Below are 24,215 nucleotides of genomic sequence, written 5' to 3' on the forward strand. Positions count from 1 at the left end.
GACCCGCGCCCCTAAACCCAGGCTCCCCTCGCCTGAGCGCGCGCGGCCCCGCCCCACCTGCGCGCGGCTCCAGAGCCCGGGCCCCCATCTCACCTGCGCGCTCGCAGCGCCTCCAGCCCGCGCCCCGGCCGCTCCCCACCTGCGCGCACCCCCCGCAGACCCGCCCGCGCCGCCCGCACCTGCGCACGCGGCCCGCTCACCTGCGGACTCCCACCCGCGCGCTGCTGGATGCCCGCAAACCTAGCCAGCCGTGGCCCCGCCCCCTACGCTAACGCGTCGCGGCCGACGACCAATCGGAGGCGGCCCCTGCACGTCCGGCGTCCCTGCGCCCCGCGATTGGCCGCGGCGCCTCGCCCCGCCCCCTGAGCTGACTCCGGACCACCTCGGCCGCCACTCCGCGGAGCCGGGGCGCGAGATTGACAGCTGGGGGCCGCCCCCAGGATGCCCCGCCCCACGGGGGGCGGGAAGCCGGGCACCCAGGAGCTGGGAACTGGGAGCGGGGAGCGGGGAGCGGGGGGCGGGGGGGGCACCCGCGCCGTGGGGGGTCGAGCACGTGAACCCCCACGAGGCTCTGTCCCTCCTCAACTGTGCGGGGCGTGGGCCGGCTGCTTACCCCGTGCCTCAGTTTCCTCTCCTGCCAGTGAGGCTTCAAATACAGAGCATCTGGTGTCCTGGTGCCGGGTCCACAAAACAGACAAAACTCCCTGCTTTTGGAGACACATGCAATAAACCACCAAGGAGGAATATAGGGGGTCAGGCGGTGGGAGCGGTGTGGGGAAGATGAAAGGAGGGGAGCGGACGGAGTGTGCGCGGAGCAGTTTCATTTGGGAGTGGCAGGCAGGGCTCTCGGCTCCGAGGCCATGCCGGGACCTGGAGTTTAGAGTAGGATGTTTATCAGGGATCACACCTGTGATCACACCTGTGATCACGCCCAGGTGGAGCGGAGGAAGCAGCGTGGTTGGGCAGAGGGAGAAGCCAAGTTGCAAAGCCCACCCCTGAGCTTTGGCCAAACGCTTGGGGAGGCCCCGGTGACAAGAGAGCCTCTCAGAGTTGTCCCACTGGGCAGGAAGGGCCCAACCATATACTCCCGCCTCCATCAGTGGTTGGACACGGGCCACCCTTGCAAGGACATGACCTTGGGCTGGGCAGCCGTACCTACAACCAGGCAATCCCTGGAGAGGTGGGCAGCTGAAGGTGTCTGCAGACCTCACTTCCTACACCTGGGGTGTCAGAGGGATCTGCTGGGCACGTCTCTATGTCCCTCACAGACATTTATTTTCCCTGCAGTTTTCTAGTTTGAAAAATGTCAAACACACCCGTTGAATATTAGCAAAGTGACACCCATATACCTAGATTCAGCAGATGTCAACATTCCTCTCCCTCTGTGTATGTGTTCCCCTCCCCACATTCCCCCTGAACGATTAATTAGCTACAGATGATACTTCCCTCCTAAATACATCAGTGTCCCTCTCCTAAAAATGAGGCCCTTCTTCTATATTACTGAAATAAAATGACCAGGCTCTGGAAACTTAACATCGATGCAATGCTAGTATCTGATATATTGTCCATACTCAGTGTCCCCAATGTCCCAGTAATGTCCTTTATAGCTCTTTTTAAAAACCCAGGACCTAATCAGGCAACCACAGGTGCATTTAGCTGCCTTGGCTCCTGAGCCTTCCTTAGTCTAGAGCAGGGACGCAGCCTTTATAACTGGTTTCACCGTATCTTTTTGGTCTCCCATGACATCACCTACATGACCATTTTTGAAGAGCCAGGGCTAGTTTTTTTGCTCTCTCTCTTTTTGGGCCTGGCTGTTTTCCTCAACTCTGCATTTAGGTGGTGCATTTTGGGGCAGGATAACATGCTACGCAGATGATGTCGTGTCTTTGCGCATCATATCAGGACGCAACACGATGTCACTTTGTCCCATTGTCAATGGTAAGTTGGAACACGTGGTTCAGGTTGTTTCTGCCACGTGTCACCATTTTTCCTCTAATGGTTAAAAAGTAACCTGAGGAGTGACACTTTGATACTGTGTCAATATGCTGCTCCCACAACCTTTCACCCAGTCATCTAGAATCGCTGACTTCTTGGTGCAGAAGGGTGATTTTCTCATTTCATCGCTCCTTCTACATCTATGTTGGCATTTTTCTGTACAGAATTTTCCTCTCCTATTTAACTTTTTGTCAGTATGGACTAATAGGTTTTTTTCCTCATTGAGTTATAATTCTGTACTGTCATTAACTTTTTTTAAAATTATTTTTTGCCTTTCAAATTGTCCTATATTTGGCCAGTGGGAGTCCTTCCACTCTGACTTCTTTTTTCTAACAGCACCATAGGCGGCCCCAAGGAGAGGCCTATAGGAATGGGAATGGCAACAGCTTGGGTGTGTGTAGGACGCTAGTAGTAATTTATTGAACCGATAAATTGTGCTGGGGGGGGCAAAAATAATGGAAAGAATGTATCTGATACTAAGGCAGGATAGTAAGAAGCTAGGAAAATTCTTTGGCGAATGGAATGAGAGAAGCTGAGACAAAGTAATGAAACAAGGCCAAACAAATTGAGCAGCTTACAGCCAGCTACTGAATCACAAAGTCTCTTTTTCCCTAACCAAGGACACTTAGGAGCAAATAATTTGCACATTACAAACTGTGCCAGGCGGACCTGCCTCAGTCCTGGTCCCTCTTCAATGACATTCTTTAAAGATGAAACTGACCAGAGAATGACCCTGACCCCCCTATCCGCTCATCTTGATGAATCAACATATTGAAGGGCACACCTGGAAAACAAATGTTCTGTTAAGACCCTCCCCTGAGACTTCCCCTAGGGTTCCACCCGCAGAAGAGAGATCAAAAACCCTCAAGACAAAGGATGCCAGCTCAGGCTCTCTCTGAAGCATGCCCACACCTTTTCTCGGCATGAAATTTTTCACTTTCTTTCTCCTAAACTCTAAGGGTCCTCACAAGACTTGCTACCTGGGAGCAACAGATAGCAACTGCTCGTCCTAGGCTCACCCCTTGAACCGTCTTCAAGGCCCCCTTTTTCTCTGACTTTCCAATGAGCTAACAGCAGCCCCACCTTGGCTCACTTTTGTCACTATGACCCTTTTTTTTTGAGTGGGGGGAGGCGTTAATCTTCTCCAGAGGATATTTTTTCCATTGATTCTTAGAGAGAGTGGAAGGGAAGGAGGGGGAGGGGGGAATATCAATGTGAGAGAGACACATCGGATTGGTTGCCTCCCACGCTAGCCCTGACCAGGCCCAGAACAAACTTGCAACCCAGGTACATGCCCTTGATCTGGACTCAAACCCAAGACCCTTGGGTGCATGGGCTGACACAGTACCACTGAGCCACCCCGGCCGGGGCCTGTCACTGTGCCTTCTTCTCAGTGAGTTCACGCAGCCCAGCGTGGTCCACTTCTTTCCTATAAGGTTTCCAGGGAGCCAAAGCAGCGCCGCCTAGGCTGTCCCTTGTCCCTCCTACCCGGTGCCCTTCCTTCCTTTCCCTGATCCCAGATTTACTTTCAAAGTCACCGGGACGCCTGCTGTGAAATCTTTCCTGCCACACCCCAGGCCTGCCCTCGGCTGGTAACAACACTACAGGGAAAACCACCAAGTTGCAGAAGCACCCTGAGGTGCAGCTTGTGGGGAAGGGTGGGACAAAACAGGGGTGGGGACACGGGCAGGCCTGGCCTGCACCAGAGGCCCCCCTGCCTGTGAACCCGGGAGCGGCGGGGGCCGGGCGTGCGGGGCGGGACCTGGCGGGGGCGGGGCCTGGCGGGGCGGGACCTGGCGGGGCGGGGCCTGGCGGGGGCGGGGCCTGGCGGGGGCGGGGCCTGGCGGGGCGGGGCGGGGCCGACGGCCACCTGCAGCCACGGGCGTCCCTCACCGCGCAGGCGCGGCCTGCCTTCCAGGGGCGGGGCGGTTGGGGGCGGAGCCTGACGCGAGGCTCCGCGGGCCAGTGTCCGCCGGGCCTGGCCGGGCGGGGCCCCCCGGAAGGGCCGGCCCCTGCGCCGTCGGTCTCCGCGGACAGAAGGACCCGCGGTGCGCCCGCCTGCAGCCCGCGGGCCTGTGGGCAGGATGGGCCGGAAGGTGACCGTGGCCACCTGCGCGCTGAACCAGTGGGCCCTGGACTTCGAGGGCAATTTGCAGAGGATTTTAAAGAGTGAGCGGGGCAGCGGGGGACCGGGGCTGCGGGGGGCCGGGGCAGCGGGGGGCGGGGCGGCGGGGGGCCGGGGCAGCGACGGTCCCCTCTGGGCGGCCCGGCGGGCTCGGGACGCGCGCACAGCCTGGCCCCGGAGAAGCGCGCGGCTGGGGCGCGGGGACGGACCGGGTGGTGGGGAAATGACCACGCCTGCTCGGCCGCCTCCGGACGGGCGGGGGGACCCTCGCCAGTGCCTGGGGACACCTGGGAAAGTCTGGGCGCAGAGTGCAGATGGGGGGCGGGGCGGTTGGGGCGCACCTGCCCTCAAGTATCTCTGGGGTCCTATCTAGAGTTAGCCGCCCATCCTCGTGGCGTGTAAGGGCAGGAGGTGGCCAGTTCCCGGAGAGGGTGCTGTGCAGCGTCCTGCAGTGGGTGCGCTCTGGTGCCTGGCACCCACCTGGTGGTGGGCGTTGGGAGAGGTGGCCCAGAGGGTGACGTGGAATTAAGGTGAGCAGGCCGCTTAGTGGCCAGGGGTCCTCCCAGAGCGTTATCACCTGCGCTGGCTCACCTTTGAGAGGAACGCTCGCCTACCTGCCCTGGGCAGCCCTGCAGGTGTGGCCACCCCAGGTGGTCTTGTCCTCAGCTGTTTACGGCGGTAGACACGGAATGATTCCGTCGAGGGCGTCTTCTCAGCCAGGTGCCTTGGACCTTCAACTTCTTTTTTTTTTCCCCAATATCAACCTGCTGTCACCGCATCAGAGCTCAGAGCAAATCTGGGAGGGGTGATCTCGGGTGGCCAGAGCCCGCTGCACTCAGCCAGCCTCTGCCAGGCTGCACCCGGGAGCTGCTGGCCAAACCCGGAGGTTTGTGGTGCCCGCTGCGCGCCGGTGCCTCCCGGTCCTGCCTCCTCGCTGTGCTGGGTTTTCCTTCCACATTTGCTCGTTAATAAACCACCAGGGAGAGATTTCCACCCCCTTGGTGCCAAGGTCAGCCTTTGGGTGCTGCCCGTATGTCAGGTCCTGCAGGTGTAAACAGGTCGGGGAGATGCCTTCTTCGGCTGCATCAGGGCAGGGAGGCCACGGAGCACGTTTGTGGGTTAGGTTGGTTTGTTTTTATTTATTTATTTATTTTTATTTTTTTATTTTTTTAAATATGTCTATTGATTTCAGAGAGAGGAAAGGAGAGGGGGAGAGAGACAGAAACATCAATGATGAGAGAGTCATTGATCAGCTGTCTAGCCCGCAACCCGGGCATGTGCCCTGACCGGGAATCGAACCCCGATCGCCTGGATCCTAGGTTGATGCTCAACCGCTGAGCCACGCCCGGCCAGGCGGGTTGGTTTGTTTTTATATCACACCCACTGCGGCAGACTGTTTATCTGCCTTCGAACATGTAGGTGCTGAAATTGCCCCCCTCTCTCTCTCTTTCTACGTGTAGGCATCGAAATCGCCAAACAGAAGGGAGCCAGATACAGGCTTGGGCCAGAACTGGAGATATGGTGAGAGCAAAACTCGGAAGCACCCCAGGGTGGGCAGGGAGGTGTCTGCCTTGGCGCCCCTCGGCCGAAAGGGCGAGGAAGGAGGGACCGGGCACGGAGGAGACCGGCAGAAACCCGGGAGAGGGCTGCCCAGGAGCAGGCCCCGTGCGGCTGGGGAGTCCTCGATTCCCGGCAGCTGGCGAGCGCAGGGCTGCTTCTGTGGCCCCGGGGCCTGTCCCAGGGCATCCGTTTCCTGGTTTCGTGGGTGGTCTCAGCACCTTTCTGTGCTTGAGAGTAGGGACCACTCTGCGCTGCCTTTTTGCAGTGACCTTCCTTCTTGACTTCTACTAAAAAATTATTGATTAGTTGCCACACTGCGCCTCTTAAACCTCAGGTTCCTTTCTGACTGCAGTGTGCATTGCGCCACACGCTTCCCTAGTTTCCCGTTGGCCTCTGGGCCCCTGCCCTGTGGTGGGACCATTATTCATTGTCCCTGGACTTGCTGACATCCTGGAGCAATTGCATCAGTTTCTGGGGCTGCTGGAACCAAGTTCCACGAGCTGGGTGCTTTCAAACAGCAAAAGTTTATGCCCGGCTGGCGTGGCTCAGCGGTTGAGCGTCGACCTAGGATCCAGGAGATCGCGGTTCGATTCCCGGTCAGGGCACATGCCCGGGTTGTGGGCTCGATCCCCAGTCGGGGGCGTGCAGGAGGCAGCCAATCAATGACTCTCATCATTGATGTTTCTCTCTCTCCCTTTCCTTTTCTTTCTCTGAAATCAATAAAAAACACATTTTAAAAAAATCCTTTAAAAATAAATGAGTAGATAAAACAGCAGTTTATTCTCTCCTGGCTCAGAGGGCCAGAGGCCCAAATCCAGGGTGTCTCAGGGCTGCGCTTCCTCCGAAGGTCCCGGGGGAGGGTCCCTCCTGCCTCTCCGGCTTCCAGCTCCCGGTTCCCCGTCTTGTGGCCGCGTCACCCCAACCCCTGCTTCTGTCTTCACACGCCTCCCCCTCCTCTCTGTGTCTCCTCTGTCTCTTATGAGAACACTTGTCATTGGATTGAGGACCCACGTAGGCAACCCGGGATCACCTATCTCCAGACCCTTAATTGCATCTCTAAAGACCCCTTTTCCACGTAAGGTCAGTGTCGCCACTCGGAGTTAGGACCTGGGCACACCTGTCTGGGGCCCGTTGGGCCCAGTGCCCGCTTCTGTGGCGGAAGCCCGGGAGCAGCGGTGTGAGTGGTGTTTTGAGCCGTCGTGACGCTCTTCCCTGTCTGGATTTTGTGGGTGCCACTTTGTTTCTCTTGCATCCCTTGTCTATAGATCGGTATGATTTTGACCACATTAAAGGTTAAAAAAAGCACACAAGCAGACACTTTCTGACATGAGAATGTCTCGTCGTAACTTAGAACTGAGAGAAAGGGACAGGGGCCCACTGTGTCTTAATTACCGGTAACGCACCATTTCCTGCAGCGGGGATCCTACCTCTAGCTGCCCTCTAGGATCACCTGGAGGCTTTCAAAAGATCCCAGTGCCTGGTCGCCCCTGGGCACAGCTGACTCGATCGGGCCATGGGCCCCGGCCCCGCCTCACCCGGGGCTCCCTGGTATGTCCCTGGGGCTCACCCTCCATTTGCTCCGTTCTCTCCCCCTGCAGCGGCTACGGATGCTGGGATCATTATTACGAGTCGGACACCCTCTTGCATTCACTGCAAGTCCTGGCCGCCCTCCTGGAGTCTCCGGTCACCCAGGACATCATCTGTGACGTGGGAATGTAAGTGCCGATGTGCGCGATGACAGGACAGGCTCGGAAAAGAGGGACGTTCAGGGGCGTGATGCGTCCAGCGCCCTCCTAGCTTCAGGGCCGTGGAATCTGCACATCTCAAGAAACAAAAGGCCTTATATTGGAAAGTGGGTCCCCCTGGTCCACAGGCACCTAATCCCCCCGCAGCGGGAGCAGCCCTTGGGAGCAGTTTTTGCGAGGTCTTCCGGAAGCTCCGTGCAGGTGTGACACGCTTCGCACAGGTGGGAGCGCAGTGTTCCCGTCTCAGAGACGGCCCTTCCGTCACCTAAAGGGATGTCGTGGGACGGTTCCACGTCCCTCCGTGTTGACGTGCCGACCAGATGTGGTTCATGTTCCACAGGCGTAGATATATGCGGTGGAGGCCCACGGGTGGAGGCCCACGGGTGGGGGTCACATGGGCCTTGCTATTCTAATGTGGGCCTAGGCCGCTCTTGGCTAACCAAGCCCGTCGGTGGGCTCTGTGCTGTGTCTGTTTACTTCTTTGGTTCTGTTCTGTGTCACGTAGATGCAGCCACGTTGCATCCTTTCGGCACCTGCTGGTCTCCTGCTCCGACGTCGTTCTCGCTCCTGCTGTGACACCTGAGCGGTGGCGTCTCTCTTAAGCAGTGCAGGGACGGGGGGGCTTTCCATTTGTTTATTTAGTTAGCCCACATGTACCGTGATTCCTGATGTGTGGACGGTGCTGGTTTCCCGTTGCGGCTGTGACAAGTGGCCGCAAAGGCACAACACAAAAGCAACACACGTGTTGTGCCGTCGGGTTCCGGAGGGCAGAAGTCCAAGTGGGCCAGGCAGGCCAGGTCCTGCGGGAGGCTCTAGGGAGGAGCCCATTGCTGGCCTTTTCCAGCCCCTCAAGGGTGCCAGTGTTCCCTGGCTGGGGGGCCCGCCCTCTGTCCTCTGTCCTCTGTCTCACAGCTGCGTTGCGTCGTGGCCGACGTCCGCCTCCTCGGATTGTGTTTCCAAGTTACGCCCCTGGAGAAGGCGCCCAGTCTCGGTGCCGCTCTGGCGGTTGGAGGCGCGTGGTCTCCGGCTCCGTCGCAAAGGGCTGGCGCGAAATAAGAAAGAAAAACGAAACAGAGACTCTTAGAACGACGGGTACCTTTTGGAAACTGTCTTACTTGCTTTCACCCCGGCGGAGCTGGACTTCTTGTTGCTGGCCGGCCGCTGCGTGACTCTGGTTTTCCGACAGCTGGCGCGTTTGTGCCGTGTTCGGGGTCCTTTCTCTCGGGCAGACGTCACCGCCGTTCCCACGCCGGATGAAAGCACTTTCCCACGTGTGGCGTTGGCTGTTTGGTTCTGTGTTTTAAGCTTTAAATTGTTCTTGTAGTGCTTTTTATTTGTTTAAGAGGCTGACTGCAGTTAGAGATCGGATACTCACTGGGGGCCTCTGTTTTACTTAAAATACAGGGTGTCCCCGAAAAACGTAAACTCACTCTAACAGCTGATAGCTCTAGATCCTGTTACATTTTGAAAATGAAATATATCTTAATATACACTGCGTACGCTTTTGGGGGGAACACCCTATATGTTTACCTCACATGCCGTATACATTTTGTACAAACATGAAACAAGTGTGTTTTGCTTTGGCTCTGGGGAGGGATAGGGACCATCATGGTGGGAGTGCGTCCTGGGGGCTGCCTGTCTGTCCAAGGCCGGGACTGGGGAGGACGGGTGCATCCTGCCCTTCACTTCCCCGCGGGCACTGGGCGGAAGAGAGAGGCCAGCCTGACTTAGCCCAGAAAAAGCTGGATTGGAACCCAGGCCACCTGATTCTAAAGCCCACACGGGTGGCACGTGGTCTTAGTCTTCCCAGCGTCACTGCTTCGCCTGCTTGTGTCCCTGGGCATTTATGATTTACTAGCTTATTTGTTTGCGTCTGGTGGTCCACCCTCGGTGCTGCCGGAAGGCGGCGTCCGCGCCCCTGCGCCCGAGCCCCCTGCGCTCTCACCCGGGGCAGGCTCGCCACCGGCTCTCCCGCTGAGGCCCGTCCTGCAGAGGGGACATGCCGGGCGGGGGAGGAGACTGGAAGCACAGTGTCTGCCCAGAGAGGGTCCAGGCAGAGCCGTGGGTGAACCTGTCTGCGCCCGGGCCGGGTGCCCCTGGCCGATCGCCACCGCCCGGCACGCAGCCTGCGCCCTGGCAGGGGCTCCCGTCCGGGAGGCGCTCAGAAGAACCCGGAGGGGTCAGGGCTTGCAGGAGGCCCGTAGGAGATGGAGCGGTGACAGGGCAGCAGGACCCAGCACAGGGAGGGCGGCCGCCCCGGAGGCCTGAGGACGTTCTAGGGGCGAGGAGCCCCGAGCAGGGCGGCTTCGTGCCAGCTTAGGAGACTCTCCCAGCTCAGGGTCTGTGCCAGACGCTGCCCACGCGTTAACTTTGATTTGAGACAGGTGCCCAGCAGCCTCTGCTTCCCTGAAAGGGCCGAGGGCGCGCGGATTAGAGCCGAGAGGGAATGACCTGCTGGCTGCCGACAGGCCCCCGCGTCCCCTCTCTCTGCAGGCCCGTGATGCACCGGAACGTCCGCTACAACTGCCGGGTGATATTTCTCAACAGGTAGGCGGCCCCCACGCAGGCCTGGGGCTGTGACGTGGCCCCTGGGAGGTGTCTTCCGAGGCGCCGGGCAGGCACTGCAAGTGACGCTGCTTCTCCCGGTCCCTGCCACCCCGACACAGGCACCTTTAGGCGTTAGAGAGACCCCGGGGCGGTTTTGGGGACAGGCGGCCCTGTTGCGCTGGGTGCGCGTCTTCCCTGCCCCTGGCAGCCTGCCGAGCGATACCTGCTGGGCCTCACCCTGTCAGGGCCGCCCCTCCTACGGGCACGTCCGTCTCAGGGACACTCTTGTCCCCTGCCTGTAGGAAGATCCTGCTGATCAGACCCAAGATGGCCTTGGCAAACGAAGGGAACTACCGCGAGCTGCGCTGGTTCACCCCGTGGTCCAGGAGCCGGTGAGTCCGGGCCTGACACGGGCGCTCCTCGGGGGTTTATGACACGTCTTCCCGGTGCGTAGCCGTGGTCCAGGTCGTAGGGGAGACCACAGAATTCGGGCAAAGTCCCTGCCCCCCGGGATCTGTCGTCTAGATAGGAGTGTTTTGCCTAGCGTGGCTCGGCGGCTGAGCGTCGGCCTAGGATCCAGGAGGTCAAGGTTGGATTCCCGGTCAGGGCATGAGCCCGGGTTGCAGGCTCGATCCCCAGTCGGGGGCGTGCAGGAGGCAGCCGATCAATGACTCTCATCATTGATGTTTCTGTCTCCATCTCCTTTCCTCTCTCTGAAATCAATAAAAACATATTTAAAAAAATAAAAATTAGACATGACAGCTTTGATGCTGCTCTTCAGTTATAAGCAGTGTCTCGCAGGCCAGACACCCCGGTCCTCCAGCCCCGTCACCACTCCCCAGCCTGAGTGACTGCACGTCCAGGTTTCTCCAGCCGGACCTGTTGCGCGAGGTGGACCGCTCGCCCGTGGGCTGTCCACCCACGGAAAGGTGTGCGGCCGCGTTCCTGGCCACCACCTGACTCCCGTCCGCTCGCAACAGCCCAGAATCTCCAGACGTGGCCACAGGTCTCCTGGGGGCGAGATCGCCCCCGGTTGAGAAGCCCTGCCCCGCTTTCTCTCCCCTTAGGGTCGCTCCTACTACTTATTTATCGTTGCTGCTGTTGTATATGGAACCTTTACGCTCTGTTTTTATTTTTACTATTTATTCTAAATATGTTTTTATTGGTTTTAGAGAGAAGGGAAGGGAGGGGGGGGAGAAAGAGAGAGAAACATCGGCATCGAGTGGCTGCCTCCTGCTGGGGATCAAGTCGGCAACCTGGGCACATGCCCTGACCGGAAATCGAACCCATGACCTCTTGGTGCCTGGGACGTGGCTCAACCAATGAGCCACACCGGCCGGGCGAACCATCTACTTTTTAAATTCTGCCCCGGGATGCCATGTGCTCATGTGCTTTTGACTCCTCTGTCCCATCTTACAGAACTTGCAAAGTTACCCCGTTATTTCAGGGATGGTGCAGGGTGTAATTGTATGTGGGGTGATGTGCCCTTTTTTCAGGTGACCCCGTCGGTCACAGCGTGGGGAGGGAAGCCGAGACGGAGGGGACGGCGCCGCCCCGTGGCTCGCAGCCCCCAGCCGGGTTGGTTCCCATTCAGATGAGTCCTCCGCCTCCCCGGGGGGTCCTCAGACCTGCGGTGCTTCCTTTGCAGGCAGACAGAGGAGTATTTCCTCCCGCGGATGATCCAGGACCTGACGAAACAGGTGAGTCTCGGGGAGTAAAATGCACCTCTCACTCCGATGTCACCGTTCGAGGCCAGTGGTGGACCCGGTGGGGCAGGAGCCTTCGGGTCAAGGTAACGGGACCACCGTGAACCCGGTCGGGTCATTTCTGGCCCAGGGTTGAACTACTTCCTAGTAACACGTCAAGCGCATAGACCGTGTGGAAAGGTACTTAGTGCCGTGCCAGGCCTGAGGAGCCCTCGACCAGTGAGAGCTGGGTCACTCGTGACCATGATGACCGTGGCCATCTGTGCAGTGGACACTTCCAGTGCTGAGTCCATTTGCTGCAGCCACGGAGCTCCGGGGCAGCTCGGACCCTGGCTCCTGGCTGGTAAATATGTGACCCAAGGCCCCTGAGGTCAGCAGGGAGATGCCAGCCGCTGCCAGGCCCTGGGCTGGACGTGCTCCAAGTTCAGGATGCACTAGGGCTCAAAGAAAACGGCCGCCTTCGTGACACTCTCTGAGCGACGTCGGGGTCCTACATCAGCACGTAGCCCAGCCGGGGACGGCCCTGGGTCTCATGTGCTCTTGTCCCCCGACTGCAGGAAACTGTGCCCTTTGGAGACGCAGTGCTGGCCACGCGGGACACCTGCATCGGGAGCGAGATCTGCGAAGAGCTCTGGACGCCCCACAGGTCAGCCCCCAGAGCCCTGTCCTGACACGGCCGCCTGGAGTCCCCGGCTTGGGCTGTGGAGATGCCCGGGAGCTCGCGGGGCTGGGGGTGGGTTGGGGCCGCAGCAATCTCTTCCCTTCACCTTCACCCGCTTCTGCCCGCAGTCCGCACATCGAAATGGGCCTGGATGGTGTGGAGATCTTTACCAACGCCTCCAGCAGCCACCACGTGCTACGCAAAGCCCACGCCAGGGTGGATCTGGTGACCATGGCCACCACCAAGGTAGGCAGATGGCAGGAGCCGGTGGCCGGCCGTGGTGATGGGCCACGGCCACAGACCCCGCCGACCCCGCCGTTGGCCCTGCGTTTTCCAGAACGGTGGGATTTACCTGCTGGCCAATCAGAAGGGCTGCGACGGGGACCGGCTCTACTACGACGGCTGCGCCATGATCGCCATGAACGGCAGCATCTTCGCTCAGGGGTCCCAGTTCTCGCTGGACGATGTGGTGAGGGGCCACGTGCACGTGTGGGGCTGACGTGTGGTCCCTTCCACAACCATCCTTGTACAAAGGCCGTTTCTCGGTCCCCCCACAACTGGGGTGTCCTGTACGGGGCCTGTGGGTGCCCCGCCTGATTGCCTCCCCTTCACCCGGTTGGCGAGAGGGATCCCTGTGCACGTCTACGGGGCCATTCCCGCCTGATTGTGCCCAAGTGTTCAGGGACGGAGGTGGCATCAGTGTCCTCAGGCCCAAGGCAGTGCCGCCCACAGCCTCCTCCCTCATCTGCCAAAGACGCGCAGAGAAACACGTCTCAGCCACCACGGAGCTTGACCCTGTCCCGGGGCACCTGCGTCTCTCTTCCCCTCAGGCACCGTGCGGAAGCCGACAGTGTTCGGGGGGAGGTGGGGCGGGGTCCTCTCACGAGAACAGTCACGCTCTCCAGGGTCCCTTTGCTTTTTGTGGCCTCACACTTTCTTTGCCTTTTTCACGTGAGAAGCAGTGGCTTCCGTGGCCCTGCAACCTGAGTCAGGCCCAGTGTTGACCAAGGCAGCTGCCCACAGTCCGAGTGGCAGGAGCAGGGTGGCCCCAGCCACCCCGTGTCACCCCATGGTGTCCCCTCACTACGCTTGCACGTAGCGAGACGATATTCTAGTAATGTGATTTGATGAGGAATCTTTTTTTTGTAGATAGGAATAACATTTGCAAATTAAAACCTTTCTTTTCTTCTGCCATAGACGGCAGAACCTCCCCCACCCCAGCTTCACCTGGGGTTAGAGGCGCACTGGGGCCGGGACCCTGGCGTGGGTCACAGGGCTCTGGCTCCACCTCGCTACCATTCCCCTGGTCAGTCGTCCCCTGTGTGGGTGTCATTCTCCGATGGCCCCTCCTCGTGGTCACAGGGTGGCTGCAGGGGCTCCAGCCATCCCATCTCCACACCGTCAAGTTCAAAGGCAGAAGAGGGGCCCCTGTACCCCATGGTCTCAGAAGCCCCCAGCAGACATTTACCAACAGAATTACCTCCTGTCGCTGGGAAGTGTCTGAATTCAGCCAAGGCTCTGTCAGCACCGGCACCGGCCCTCCCCCTCCCCAGGCCCCTCGAGTCCACGGGGCCCCAGTCTTGGCCTCGGAAGCCGTGACTCAACCTTGTGCCGTTTGTCGCACCTGTTAAGGTGGCCGGGTTGCACGCGTGCGTGGGAGAACAGGAATTCACCCTTTCCTTTGAAACTCCTCCAGGAAGTCCTCACCGCCACGTTGGATTTGGAGGATGTCAGAAGCTACAGGGCGGAGATCTCATCTCGAAACTTGGCGGTAGGTGGACACCCTTGTAGGATGCTGGCCAGAGACCCGGAAACTTCTTTTAAAAACTAACCGCTTTATTGGGATGTCTTTCCCACACCACATAGTTCACTGAATTAGCACTTGATGCCGTGGTTTTTAGCAGACTCGTGCCTGTGCGGCGTAGCTGCCACCACATTAGAACATTTCAGCGCCCCAAAGTGGGGCCGGACCCGTTCACCTCCCCCGGCCCGGGCGGCCTCCGGCCTGCTTCCTGTCTGTGGGTCTGGCTATGCCAGGTAGTTACACAGAGGGACTCGCACCACGTGTGGCCTCTCGCGACCGGCTTCTCACTGAGCAGAATGTTTCCACGGTCCATCCCCGTGGCGGCCTGTGCCAGGACTTCATTCCTTTTGATGGCCGAGTAATACTCCGTTGCCCGGATGGACCCATGTCGTGTTTGTCCCGCATCCGTTGACGCACACGTGGGCCGTTTCTCGTTTTTGTCTGTGACGAACGTGCGGCTGTGAGCACAGGCCCCGGTTTTGGTGTGGACACAGCTCCCCTGTCTCCTAGAGCGGGGAGTGGACTAGCTGCGTCCTGTGGTTATTTTACGTTTTAATCTTTTGAGGAACCGCCCGATTTTCGACCCCACCGGTGATGGGCACACGAGGGCTCCAGTCCCCCCATGTCCCCGCCCGTGTTGTGACCGTCCGTCTTTCTGACCGTGGCGTCCCGCGGGTGCGAAGGGCCTGCCGCTGCGGTTCTGACGTGCGCTTCTCACCGGCTGGCAGGGTCCTGCTCTCAGCCCGTGGCGGACCCTGTGAGGGTTCTGGTTCGGGGGACACCATCTGCGGTGACTCTCCATCCACAGGCCAGCAGGGTGAGCCCCTACCCCCGCGTGAAGGTGGACTTTGCCCTCTCGTGCCACGAGGACCTGCTGGAGCCGCTGTCGGAGCCCGTGGAGTGGAAATACCACAGTGCGGGCGAGGAGATCAGGTGGGCTGCCCTTCCTGTGCAGGGGGGACCCCGGGGCCACACCGCCGGGCCCCACCCCCCGCGCCCACGCTTCCTTGCCCTGAGACCTGGAGACAGAGGCTCTGCCTTCGCCCTTCTGCATCTCGGTTTTCCCATTTCAACATGGGGCCAAGGGCAGGGCTGTTTTGAGACTTAAAATGCATCAGTTCAGTGAGACTCTTAGAACAAACAAACCGGTGCCCGGAGAGCCCGGCGCTGCTGGCGGTTCTCACGGGCGCCACTCCCCCCAGGCACCTGCCGCAGGTGAGCTGCGGCCCCGGGCAGCAGTTCCCAAACCTAATGCCCCCCCATTGCTCCCCAGCCTCGGACCTGCTTGCTGGCTCTGGGATTTTTTAAGGCGAAGCCACCAGGTAAGACTGCGGGGTCTCCCCAGCCAACCCTCCCCTTTTCGCTGGTTTGCATTGATTCTGTGGCAGGCTAGTGATTTCATTTTTATGTTTTATTGATTTTTTTTAGAGAGAGAGGAAGGGAGAGGGAGAGAGAGAAACATCGATGAGAGAACAGCGATCAGCTGCCTCCTGCACCCCCCTCCTGGGGATCGAGCCCCCAACCCGGGCGTGTGCCCTGACCTCCTGGTCCATGGGTCAACACTCAGCTACTGAGCAACACCAGCCGGGCGTGATTTTGTTTTTAAATGCAAGCAATCCAAAGCGTTTCTCCACTTGGACTTAGGAGCTTGGTCTGCACTAGCCAGGGGCCAAAGGGCTCCGTGTAGGGCCAGGTTAGGGCCATGCCCGTCTCCAATGACCAGGGAGTCAGCCTTGGCAGCTCCCCCAATGGAAGGCCCTTCCCCCTAAAATCCACAGTGGGGAATGCAAGGCGTGTTCCCCCCCTTCCCCTGTGCACTCAGACGCCCGCGAGCGTTGTGGGCGCCCGTCGGTCTGCGGGTGGAGCGGGGCTGAGCTGTGGGCACACCGCATCTCCGAGGCCGTGCTCACGCCTGCATTTGGTTGGCCTGTTCCAGGCGGGGTTTTTCCTGCCCCTGAGTGGAGGGGTGGACAGTGCGGCCACCGCCTGCCTCGTCTACTCCATGTGCCACCAGGTCTGCGAGGCCGTGAAAAACGGAAGTAGGTGACGTCTGTGCCTGAGGGAGGCTCCGGGGGTCAGCGCTCAGGCTGCCCGTGGGGGGAGCGGAGGAAAACCCCAGGTCATGGGCGTCACGGGTGGAGGCGACTTTTTGGGCTTCATGAGCTATCCTAACCTGCCTGGGTCCTGGGGCCCAGAGCCAGCAAGGCCATTAAAGTCCCTGCCCAGGGTTTTGGGCCGATGTGCTGTGTCCGTGGATTCACAGGCATGTTCCGTGTCCGTGGGTTCACAGGCATGTGCCGTGGCCGTGGGTTCACAGGCATGTGCCGTGGCCGTGGATTCACAGGCGTGTACCGTGCTGTACTGTGGCCGGTGCAGAGCACACAGGCTTCGGGTCAGGCAAACCCAAGTTCAAATCCGCCCCTCCAGGCCTTGACATTGGCCGTCTCCTTAGTGATAGAACCAAAAAACAGGGCCGTGGACAAGGTTCCTGGCGTGATGGGGAGGGACTGAGCTCCTCGGGCACCTCGCGCCCAGCATGTGGCTGCCACTGCTCTGCTTGGCGGCTTTCAGATCAGGAGGTGCTGGCTGATGTCCGGACCCTCGTGAGCCAGGACAGCTACACCCCCCAGGACCCCCGTGAGCTCTGCGGGCGCTTCCTGACCACCTGCTATATGGCCAGTGAGAACTCTTCCCAGGAGACCAGCGACAGGGCCCGGGAGCTGGCCCAGCAGATCGGAAGGTAGAGTGGTCCCGGGGGAGGGCCCCAGGTCTGTGGCTGTGACCGCAGGAAACTGCGCCCACGACCAGACGTGCATCCAGGGGCCGAGCAGGCTTCAGGGAACCTGTGTATCAGCCTCACCCCGAATCCCAGCTGTCCGATGTCCACCCTCCTTCCATCCTGCATCCCAGGCGCAGGCCGCGGGGCTGACGTGTGCGGGGTCACGTGGAGCAGGCTGCCAGCCCCTGAACCTGAGGGAGGTGGGGACAGGACCTCTCTCCAGAGAGCTGGGTGCACGAAACGCCCGAGTCGTGCACTTTGTAATGCTTAGGGTGGTGAGTTTCATGTATTTCGCACGCACACGCACGCCCCTCACGCCTGCCCCTCACACGCATGTGCATCTCTCTCCAGCCACCACATCAGCCTCGGCATCGGTCCCGCCGTGACGGCCGTCCTGGGCATCTTCAGCCTGGTCACGGGTAAAAGGCCTCTGTTTGCGGCTCACGGAGGAAGCAGCCGGGAGAACCTGGCCCTGCAGAACGTGCAGGTGAGTGAGACTCCCGGCCCGGCCACGGTCCCTGCGCTGGGCTGCGGGGGGCCTGGGGATGGCCCGCGCTGGGGTCAGTGGCCTGCGTGCCCCACTGGGGACACTGAGCATGCGGCCTCCTGGACAAGGCCCGGGTCTGCGTGCATGCGTGTGCGTGTGCGTGTGCGACCATGTAAGAGCAAGGGTGCCTGGGGGGGGGTGCGGGTGAGTGATAGGAGTGTGAGCGTGTGCACATGTGTTGCATAAGCGTGAGGTGTCGGAGACTGGTGTGTGGAAGTGTGTGTGAGCGTGGCTGAGTGTGAACGTGAAAGTCTGCAAGGGAGACGGGGCTGCGAGTGTTGAGTGTGCACGCGGGTTGTGAGCGTCTGAGTGCACACGTGTGTGCCTGAGTGCGGGGGTGTGGGTGTGAGGACCTGTGCGCTGGTGAGACTGCGGTGCGAGTGTGCACAGCGTGTCTGTGTCTTTTCTGCATCTTCGGTGAGTGGCCCACCCACTGTCCCCTCCCTGGGGCTGCCTCAGGGGGGCCGAATGGAGGCAAAGAGGGGCCCTGCGCTCCAGCGCTTGGAGCTGTCCTTTCTGCTGGACGCGGGCGGCCACCCCTCCGGAAAGGCCAGCGGTGAAAGGAGTGGACGCGGTGGCCAAGATTTCTCCCATCCACCAACCCTCGGCCCCAGGCTCCGGGCCCTTCCGCCCTTGACTCGGCCACCACTGAGCCCGCATGGCGCTGTGGAGATGGGCCCGCCCGGGGGCCTGCGCGGGGCTCCGGCACCCCGTCTTCCCTGGACACTAGGACGCCGAGCGCGTCTAACCGTCCTGTTGTCCGAGGTTGCACGGGGCGAGCCTTCCTCCCCGGCCACGACGGGACGGGGTGGCAGCCCACGCGTCCCCCGTGCCCCGCACAGGGTGACGCGTTCCCTCCTCTCGTCCAGGCTCGGCTGAGGATGGTCCTCGCCTATCTCTTCGCTCAGCTGAGCCTCTGGTCCCGGGGCACTCCAGGCGGACTCCTGGTGCTCGGATCTGCCAACGTGGACGAGAGGTGCGTAGGTCCGGTGGGCGCCCCGAGGGGCCCTGCGCACCCCGGGCCTCGGAGGGTGAGCCCCGCAGCCCCGCCCTCCCACGGCCTGCCTCAGCCCGGGGGTTTCTCCGTCTCCCCCGACTGGCCCAGCTCTGGCTCCGCAGGCCTCCCGGGAAAGCCAGCCTTGGGCTGCCAGCCCCCCGCCCCCCGGGTCGGCCGCCCTGAGCCCCCCGCGCTCTCTCGCGGCAGCCTCCTGGGCTACCTGACCAAGTACGACTGCTCCAGCGCCGACATCAACCCCATAGGCGGCGTCAGCAAGACCGACCTGCGCGTCTTCATCCAGCTCTGTGTCGAGCGCTTCCAGCTTTCGGCCCTGCGGGGGTGAGTGCCGCCTGCCCGGCGCCTGGGGCTGCGGCCCTGAGCCTCCCTGGCCGCCCCCGCCCCTCGGCCACCGCCCCCCGCTCCCCGCCGCCCGATGAAGAGTCTCTCCTTCCGTGGCACCTGGGATCCCACGACCAGGGACCCCCTCCCTCCCTTCCTTCCTGCTCCCCTGTCCCCGTGGCTCTGTCCAGATCGGGCAGCCACAGCCCCCTCGTCCCCCATCCCTCGTCCCCCATCACCCCGTCCCCCACGATCATAAGGCTGGGAGTCCCCCCCCGCGCCCCCCCCAGTGCTGAGTAGGTGGCCCGGGGCTGGCAGCCTCTGTTGACTTAATGTCCAGCCGCCGTGACTTCTCTGTGTCTCTTGTCTGCAGCATCCTGGCCGCGCCGGCCACCGCTGAGCTCGAGCCCTTGACCAACGGACAGGTGTCCCAGACCGACGAGGTAATGGGGGTGGCCTTGTCCCCGGGCCTCCGCCCAGTCTCCCCGCTCCCGGCGCGTCTGTGCCGGGCTCCTGCGTGGCCGCCTGTCCACCCTGGGAACCGCGCCCCTGCGCTGCGTCTCTGGCCTGGGAGCCCAGGCGAGGCGTCCGTCCACTGCTGGCCTTTGACACTCGGACGCCACGGCGGCCGTCTGGAGGTTGGGGCCCCGAGGAGGGGGTGGCACAAGGTGTAGTGAGTTTGGAGATGGGGACGTGCGATCCCTCCACCTTCGCTCTTTCTCAGGGTAACTCTGGGTCCCTTGGATTTCCGTAGGATTGTGAGATCAGCTTGTCAGTTTCTGCCGCAGGAGGGACACCCAGTGTGGATTTTGCGTAGCGGTGGCCTTGGCTCTGTCGGTCAGCCGGGGGAGTCGGGGAGTCCCCATCCCCTCAGTGTTGCCTCCTGACGCGTGAACCGGGGGTGCCTTCCCGTTTAGTTGGACCTTCGCTGCTGTCCGTCGGCGACGTTCTGTGGTTTCCAGGGTCTGCGTGTGCGTGTGTTTCCTTCAGTTCACGTGTTCAGTGATGGGTTCTTTTTGGAGCTATTGCAAATGGAATTGTTTTCTGAATTTCACGTTGGGGGGGTTTGTTGCCAGTGGCTGGAAACACAGTTGATTTTCCCACTGAGTCCCCCCCCCGACCTATTCCTTCCTTCCACGTGTTGGTGTCGGAAGGCGGGAGGTTGGCCCTGGCCGCATGGCCTGGCTGGTCGGGCATCGTCCTGTGCACCAGAGGGTTGCGGGTTCAGCTCCTGGTCAGGGCTCATATATAGGTTGTGGGTTCGACCCCCAGTTGGGGCGAATAGGGGAGGCAGCCGATGTGATGTTTCTCTCTCACATCGACATTTCTCTGTCTCCCCCGCCCCCCTTTATGAATCAATGAAAAACATCCTCAGGCGAGGATTGAAAAATAACAAATAAATTAACAAAAAGGGTTGAGGGAGGTTAGCTGACGATTTGAGGTGGTTCCCCTTTTAAATACAGGCGTTTACGGCGACGATCTCCCCCTCAGCCCCGCTGCCGGGCAGCCGGGCAGCTTTGCGGCGCTGGGTCCTCTTATCTGTTCATCTCACAACGTTTTTCTGACTTTCCTAGGATTTCTCCTTTGACCCATCAGTTATCTAGGAGTGAAAGTTTTTGTTTTTTTCCCATTTATTTTTATTTTGTAAGTTTCTAAAATGTCTCTATGTCACTAATTTGTAACCCTGTCCATTTTTGGGGGGGCTGGAGGCAGGAAATGAGAGGGAGTTGGAGCCAGCGCTGAAAAAGGCGTGTGGCTCACGGAAGCCTCAGCCTGAAGCTGAGCCTTGAGTAGGCGTGAGGCATCCCGTGGCCTCTCGCGTGGCCCCGATTTCCGCGGCCCGCTCCCTTTTCTCTGTCCTCTGTCCTTAAGAAAGGCAGGGGCCCAGCGGGGGCAGGCACAGGGCCTGAGGTTGGTCCTTGTATCGGGGTGCCTGCGGCTGCTCTAACGAGACACCCCGACTGGGCGGCTTAGACAACGGAACTTCACTCGCTCGCTGTCTGTCCGCGCACCGGAGTCCGAGGTCCAGGCGTCGGCAGGGCCTCGCGTCCCCGGAGATTCTGGGCGAGGGCCCTTCCTGCCTCCTCCCGCTCCTGGGGCCCCAGGCGGCCCTGGGCTGTGGCCACGTCGCCCGGCCTCTCCCTTCGACTTCCCACGGCCTCCGCTCGGCTTCTCCCCTCCTGTCCCTTCTAAGGACACCGGTCACTGGATTTAGGGCCCATCTCAAATCCAGGCTCATCTTATCTCAAGATCCTTAATTACATCTGCAAAGACCCTTTTTCCAAATGAAGTCGCAATCTGGGGGTTCTGGGGCTTAAGGAACGGATATACTTCTTGAGGGGCCGCCGTTTGGCCCATCTCAGTCCTCAGAGCCAAACGTCTGATTCATGACGTGTGGTGTTTTTTTACTTTTGTGGGTTTTTTTAAATTGATTTGAGAAGGGGAGAGAGAGGGAAACATCAATTTGTTGTTCCGCTCAGCTGTGCATTCATTGGTTGACTCCCGCATGTGCCGTGACTGGGGATCGAACCCGAAACCTCGGCGTATGGAGACGTCACTACAGCCAGCTGAGCACCCGGCCGGGGCAGGTCCTTTTTGAAACCTGCCTCCTTCTCGGGTGGTCAGCGTGGGGGACAAGGCCTGGCATCCGCCTGGGGCCCTTGGGGATGCCTCCCCGCCCTGCGCCCCGGCTCCCGTCTCCACGGGAAGCTGTGAGCTCCTCGGGCGCTGACTGGCTGTCACCCTTCATCCCGCAGGAGGACATGGGGATGACGTACGCAGAGCTCTCGGTCTTCGGGAGGCTCCGGAAGGTCGCCAAGGCCGGGCCCTACAGCATGTTCTGCAAGCTCCTGCACATGTGGCGAGACACCTGCAGCCCTCGACAGGTACCCCACGGCCCAAGCTCAGCCTCCCCTCTCCAGGGCACGCTCACGGGCTCGGGGCTCACAGCACGCTCCCGCGCCCTTCCTGTGGGGTCAGAGTGTGGACATGAGGTCAGACCATCACCTCTGTCTGCTGTGTCAGGCTTGCCAGGGCCGCAGCCTGAGGACCTGGTCCCCGCAGGACCTGGGGAGCCTGGGGAGGTGGATCTTCCCGGGACCCCGGCTCAGGCCTCCCAGGCGCTGCGCTCAGAACCCACGTGGCTCTAGCTCAGCCCGCCGCCCGGCCCGAGTTCCGGCGTTTGTCCCCGCCCGCCTCCGGGCACGTTCCGATGCAGCAGGGACCCGCCAGCTGGCGCCGCCCAGGGAGACTCGGGCCAGGGCCCCGGCCTCTGTCTCAAAGCCTGGTGCCCGCTCGCCCACCAGGTGGCCGACAAGGTGAAGCGGTTCTTCTCCAAGTACTCCATGAACAGACACAAGATGACCACGCTCACGCCCGCCTACCACGCCGAGAGCTACAGCCCCGACGACAACAGGTTCGACCTGCGGCCGTTCCTCTACCACGTGGGCTGGCCGTGGCAGTTCCGGTGCATAGAGAACCAGGTACGGGGCAGGCGTGGCCGCCCGGCGCCCGGCGAGCAGCCCCAGCTCGTGGCCGTCGGGGGCTGGAACGCTTTCTGTGGGCACGGCGGCATTGTTATCGCCCTTCCTTCTGCAGAGGGATCGGCAGGTCTGACGTCAGAGTTTGGCGTGTGCTGTTCCAGGCTGTGCCGTATTCACTGGGGTCACCTACCCCAGGATGAGCAGCTGTCCCTCTCGGTCTGAATATGGGGCCAGTCATGGTCAGTGCTGGACAGCTGGCACAGGCAGATGGCTTCACAGGCTCTACGCCACCCTGTGTCCCTTTTTCTAATTAATTAATAATAGACTCAAGGGAGGGTTAGTAAAGTCAATCTTAAAAGTAGGTACAGCCCGGCCGGTGTGGCTCAGTGATTGAGCATCGACCTAGGATCTAGGAGATCAGGGTTCGATTCCCGGTCAGGGCACAGGCCTGGATTTTGGGCTCGATCCCCAGTCGGGGGCCTGCAGGAGGCAGCCGGGCAATGACTCTCTCATCACGGATGTTTCTCTCTCTCTCTCCCTCTCCCTTCCTCTCTGAAACCAATAAAATATATTAAAGTAAGTAAATAAATAAAAGCAGGTGTAGCCCTGGCGGGTGTCACGGTGGTTAGAGCATCGGCCCGCCCACCACAGGGTCTCAGGTTCGATTCCCCGTCAAGGGCACAGACCTGGGCCGCAGGTTGACCCCCAGTCGGGGCACATGCAGGAGGCAACCGATTGAAGTGTCTCTCACATCAGTGTTTCTCTCTCTCTCCCCCTCCCTTCCTCCCTCCCTCCCTTCCTTCCACGCTCTCTAAAAATCAACTGAAAAATATCTTGGGGCGAAGATTAACAAAAAAAAAAGTAAAAAAAAAGAGGCATAGGCCTCCCCTCCTTCCCTTTCCCACGACAGACAGAGGTTAGACTCCCGACCCCCGAGCACATGTGATCATCTGGTGGGAGGAAAACGACAGCTAGTAGTGAGCTCGGGCTGCGTCGGACATGAGCTGTGCTGAGCGCCCCACCGAGCTAGAGAATACAGGGCTGGGGAGCCCCCACTTTATGCCTGGTGACCCGGAGGCTTCTCTGAGGGCTGAGGGGTAACTGGGGCTGGAGCCAGGTCACACTGCACTCTGTGGCCTGCGGCCGTGGTTCTCAGGAGGGTGTGTGGCCCCCAGGGGGCATCAGGCAATGTCCAGGGGACGCTTTTGCGGGGAGGGTCCGTGGGTCCTACAGTGCACAGGACGCCCCAGCCCCACATGGAGTTGGCGAGAGGCAGGGTTTGGTCCCCACCTCGACGCGCCCAGCAGTGGTTCCCCCAGATCAGGAATGGGGTCCAGAGGCCACGCATCCAGAAGATGGGCAGATGTAGAAACCCGAGAAGCCACGGAGGCAGAGACAGAGGGACCTGCAGCCCCGCCGTCCCTCGAGTGCGGGGCCCGCCGTGCGGATACGTGTCTGTGTCCAGCCACATTCGCACGTGGTCGATACCGAGCGATAACTTGGTTTCCCGGGTCCAAGGCTGCGACCCTCCTCTGGTGTGACTCTCGAATTTCAACAGCGCGGTCGTTCAAGGCGGCCTGGGGACGCCACCTTCTCACCCGGCGCCTCCTCCTAGGTTCTGCAGCTGGAGAGGAGGGAGCGGCAGGACCTGGACGGCGTGGACTGAGGCCTGGCCCTGCGTGGAGGGCGCCCCGCCTGCCAGGACCCCGCCTGGGACATCGGCCTCGCTGGTGACCTCGAGCGGAGCTCAGCCTCTCCCTGCCCCCCGGCAAGGGGACCACCAACAAGGCTTGTTTCACGGTTCAAGGGAGAGGGATCTTTTAAGTCTAGTTCCTTAAATAAAGAGAAGGTGACTTTTAACTCTCGAGGGGAGCGCTCTCCCCGCCTCTCTGTCCACGTGCTCCTGCGTGTCCCCAGGACGGGCGGGG

General features: G+C 60.6%; 1 protein-coding gene across 1 annotated transcript; it reads left to right on the forward strand.

The window, feature by feature from the left end:
- The first annotated feature begins 3,947 nt into the window (after window positions 1–3,947).
- On the forward strand, window positions 3,948–24,145 carry NADSYN1 (NAD synthetase 1). The gene is made up of 21 exons (XM_087822069.1): window positions 3,948–4,164; window positions 5,581–5,641; window positions 7,279–7,395; window positions 9,919–9,972; window positions 10,275–10,364; window positions 11,621–11,672; window positions 12,236–12,324; window positions 12,468–12,585; window positions 12,677–12,808; window positions 14,036–14,110; window positions 14,952–15,076; window positions 15,417–15,465; window positions 16,080–16,182; window positions 16,715–16,883; window positions 17,274–17,409; window positions 18,339–18,445; window positions 18,674–18,805; window positions 19,179–19,248; window positions 21,562–21,690; window positions 22,111–22,287; window positions 23,903–24,145. Exons 1-21 carry the CDS (start codon window positions 4,080–4,082, stop codon window positions 23,951–23,953), a joined length of 2,121 nt encoding a protein of 706 aa, XP_087678195.1. The 5' UTR covers window positions 3,948–4,079; the 3' UTR covers window positions 23,954–24,145.
- Window positions 24,146–24,215: the final 70 nt, after the last annotated feature.

This window comes from Miniopterus natalensis, chromosome 11 (assembly GCF_054644295.1).
Source record: "Miniopterus natalensis isolate mMinNat1 chromosome 11, mMinNat1.hap1, whole genome shotgun sequence".
Classification (NCBI taxonomy): Eukaryota; Metazoa; Chordata; class Mammalia; order Chiroptera; family Miniopteridae; genus Miniopterus; species Miniopterus natalensis.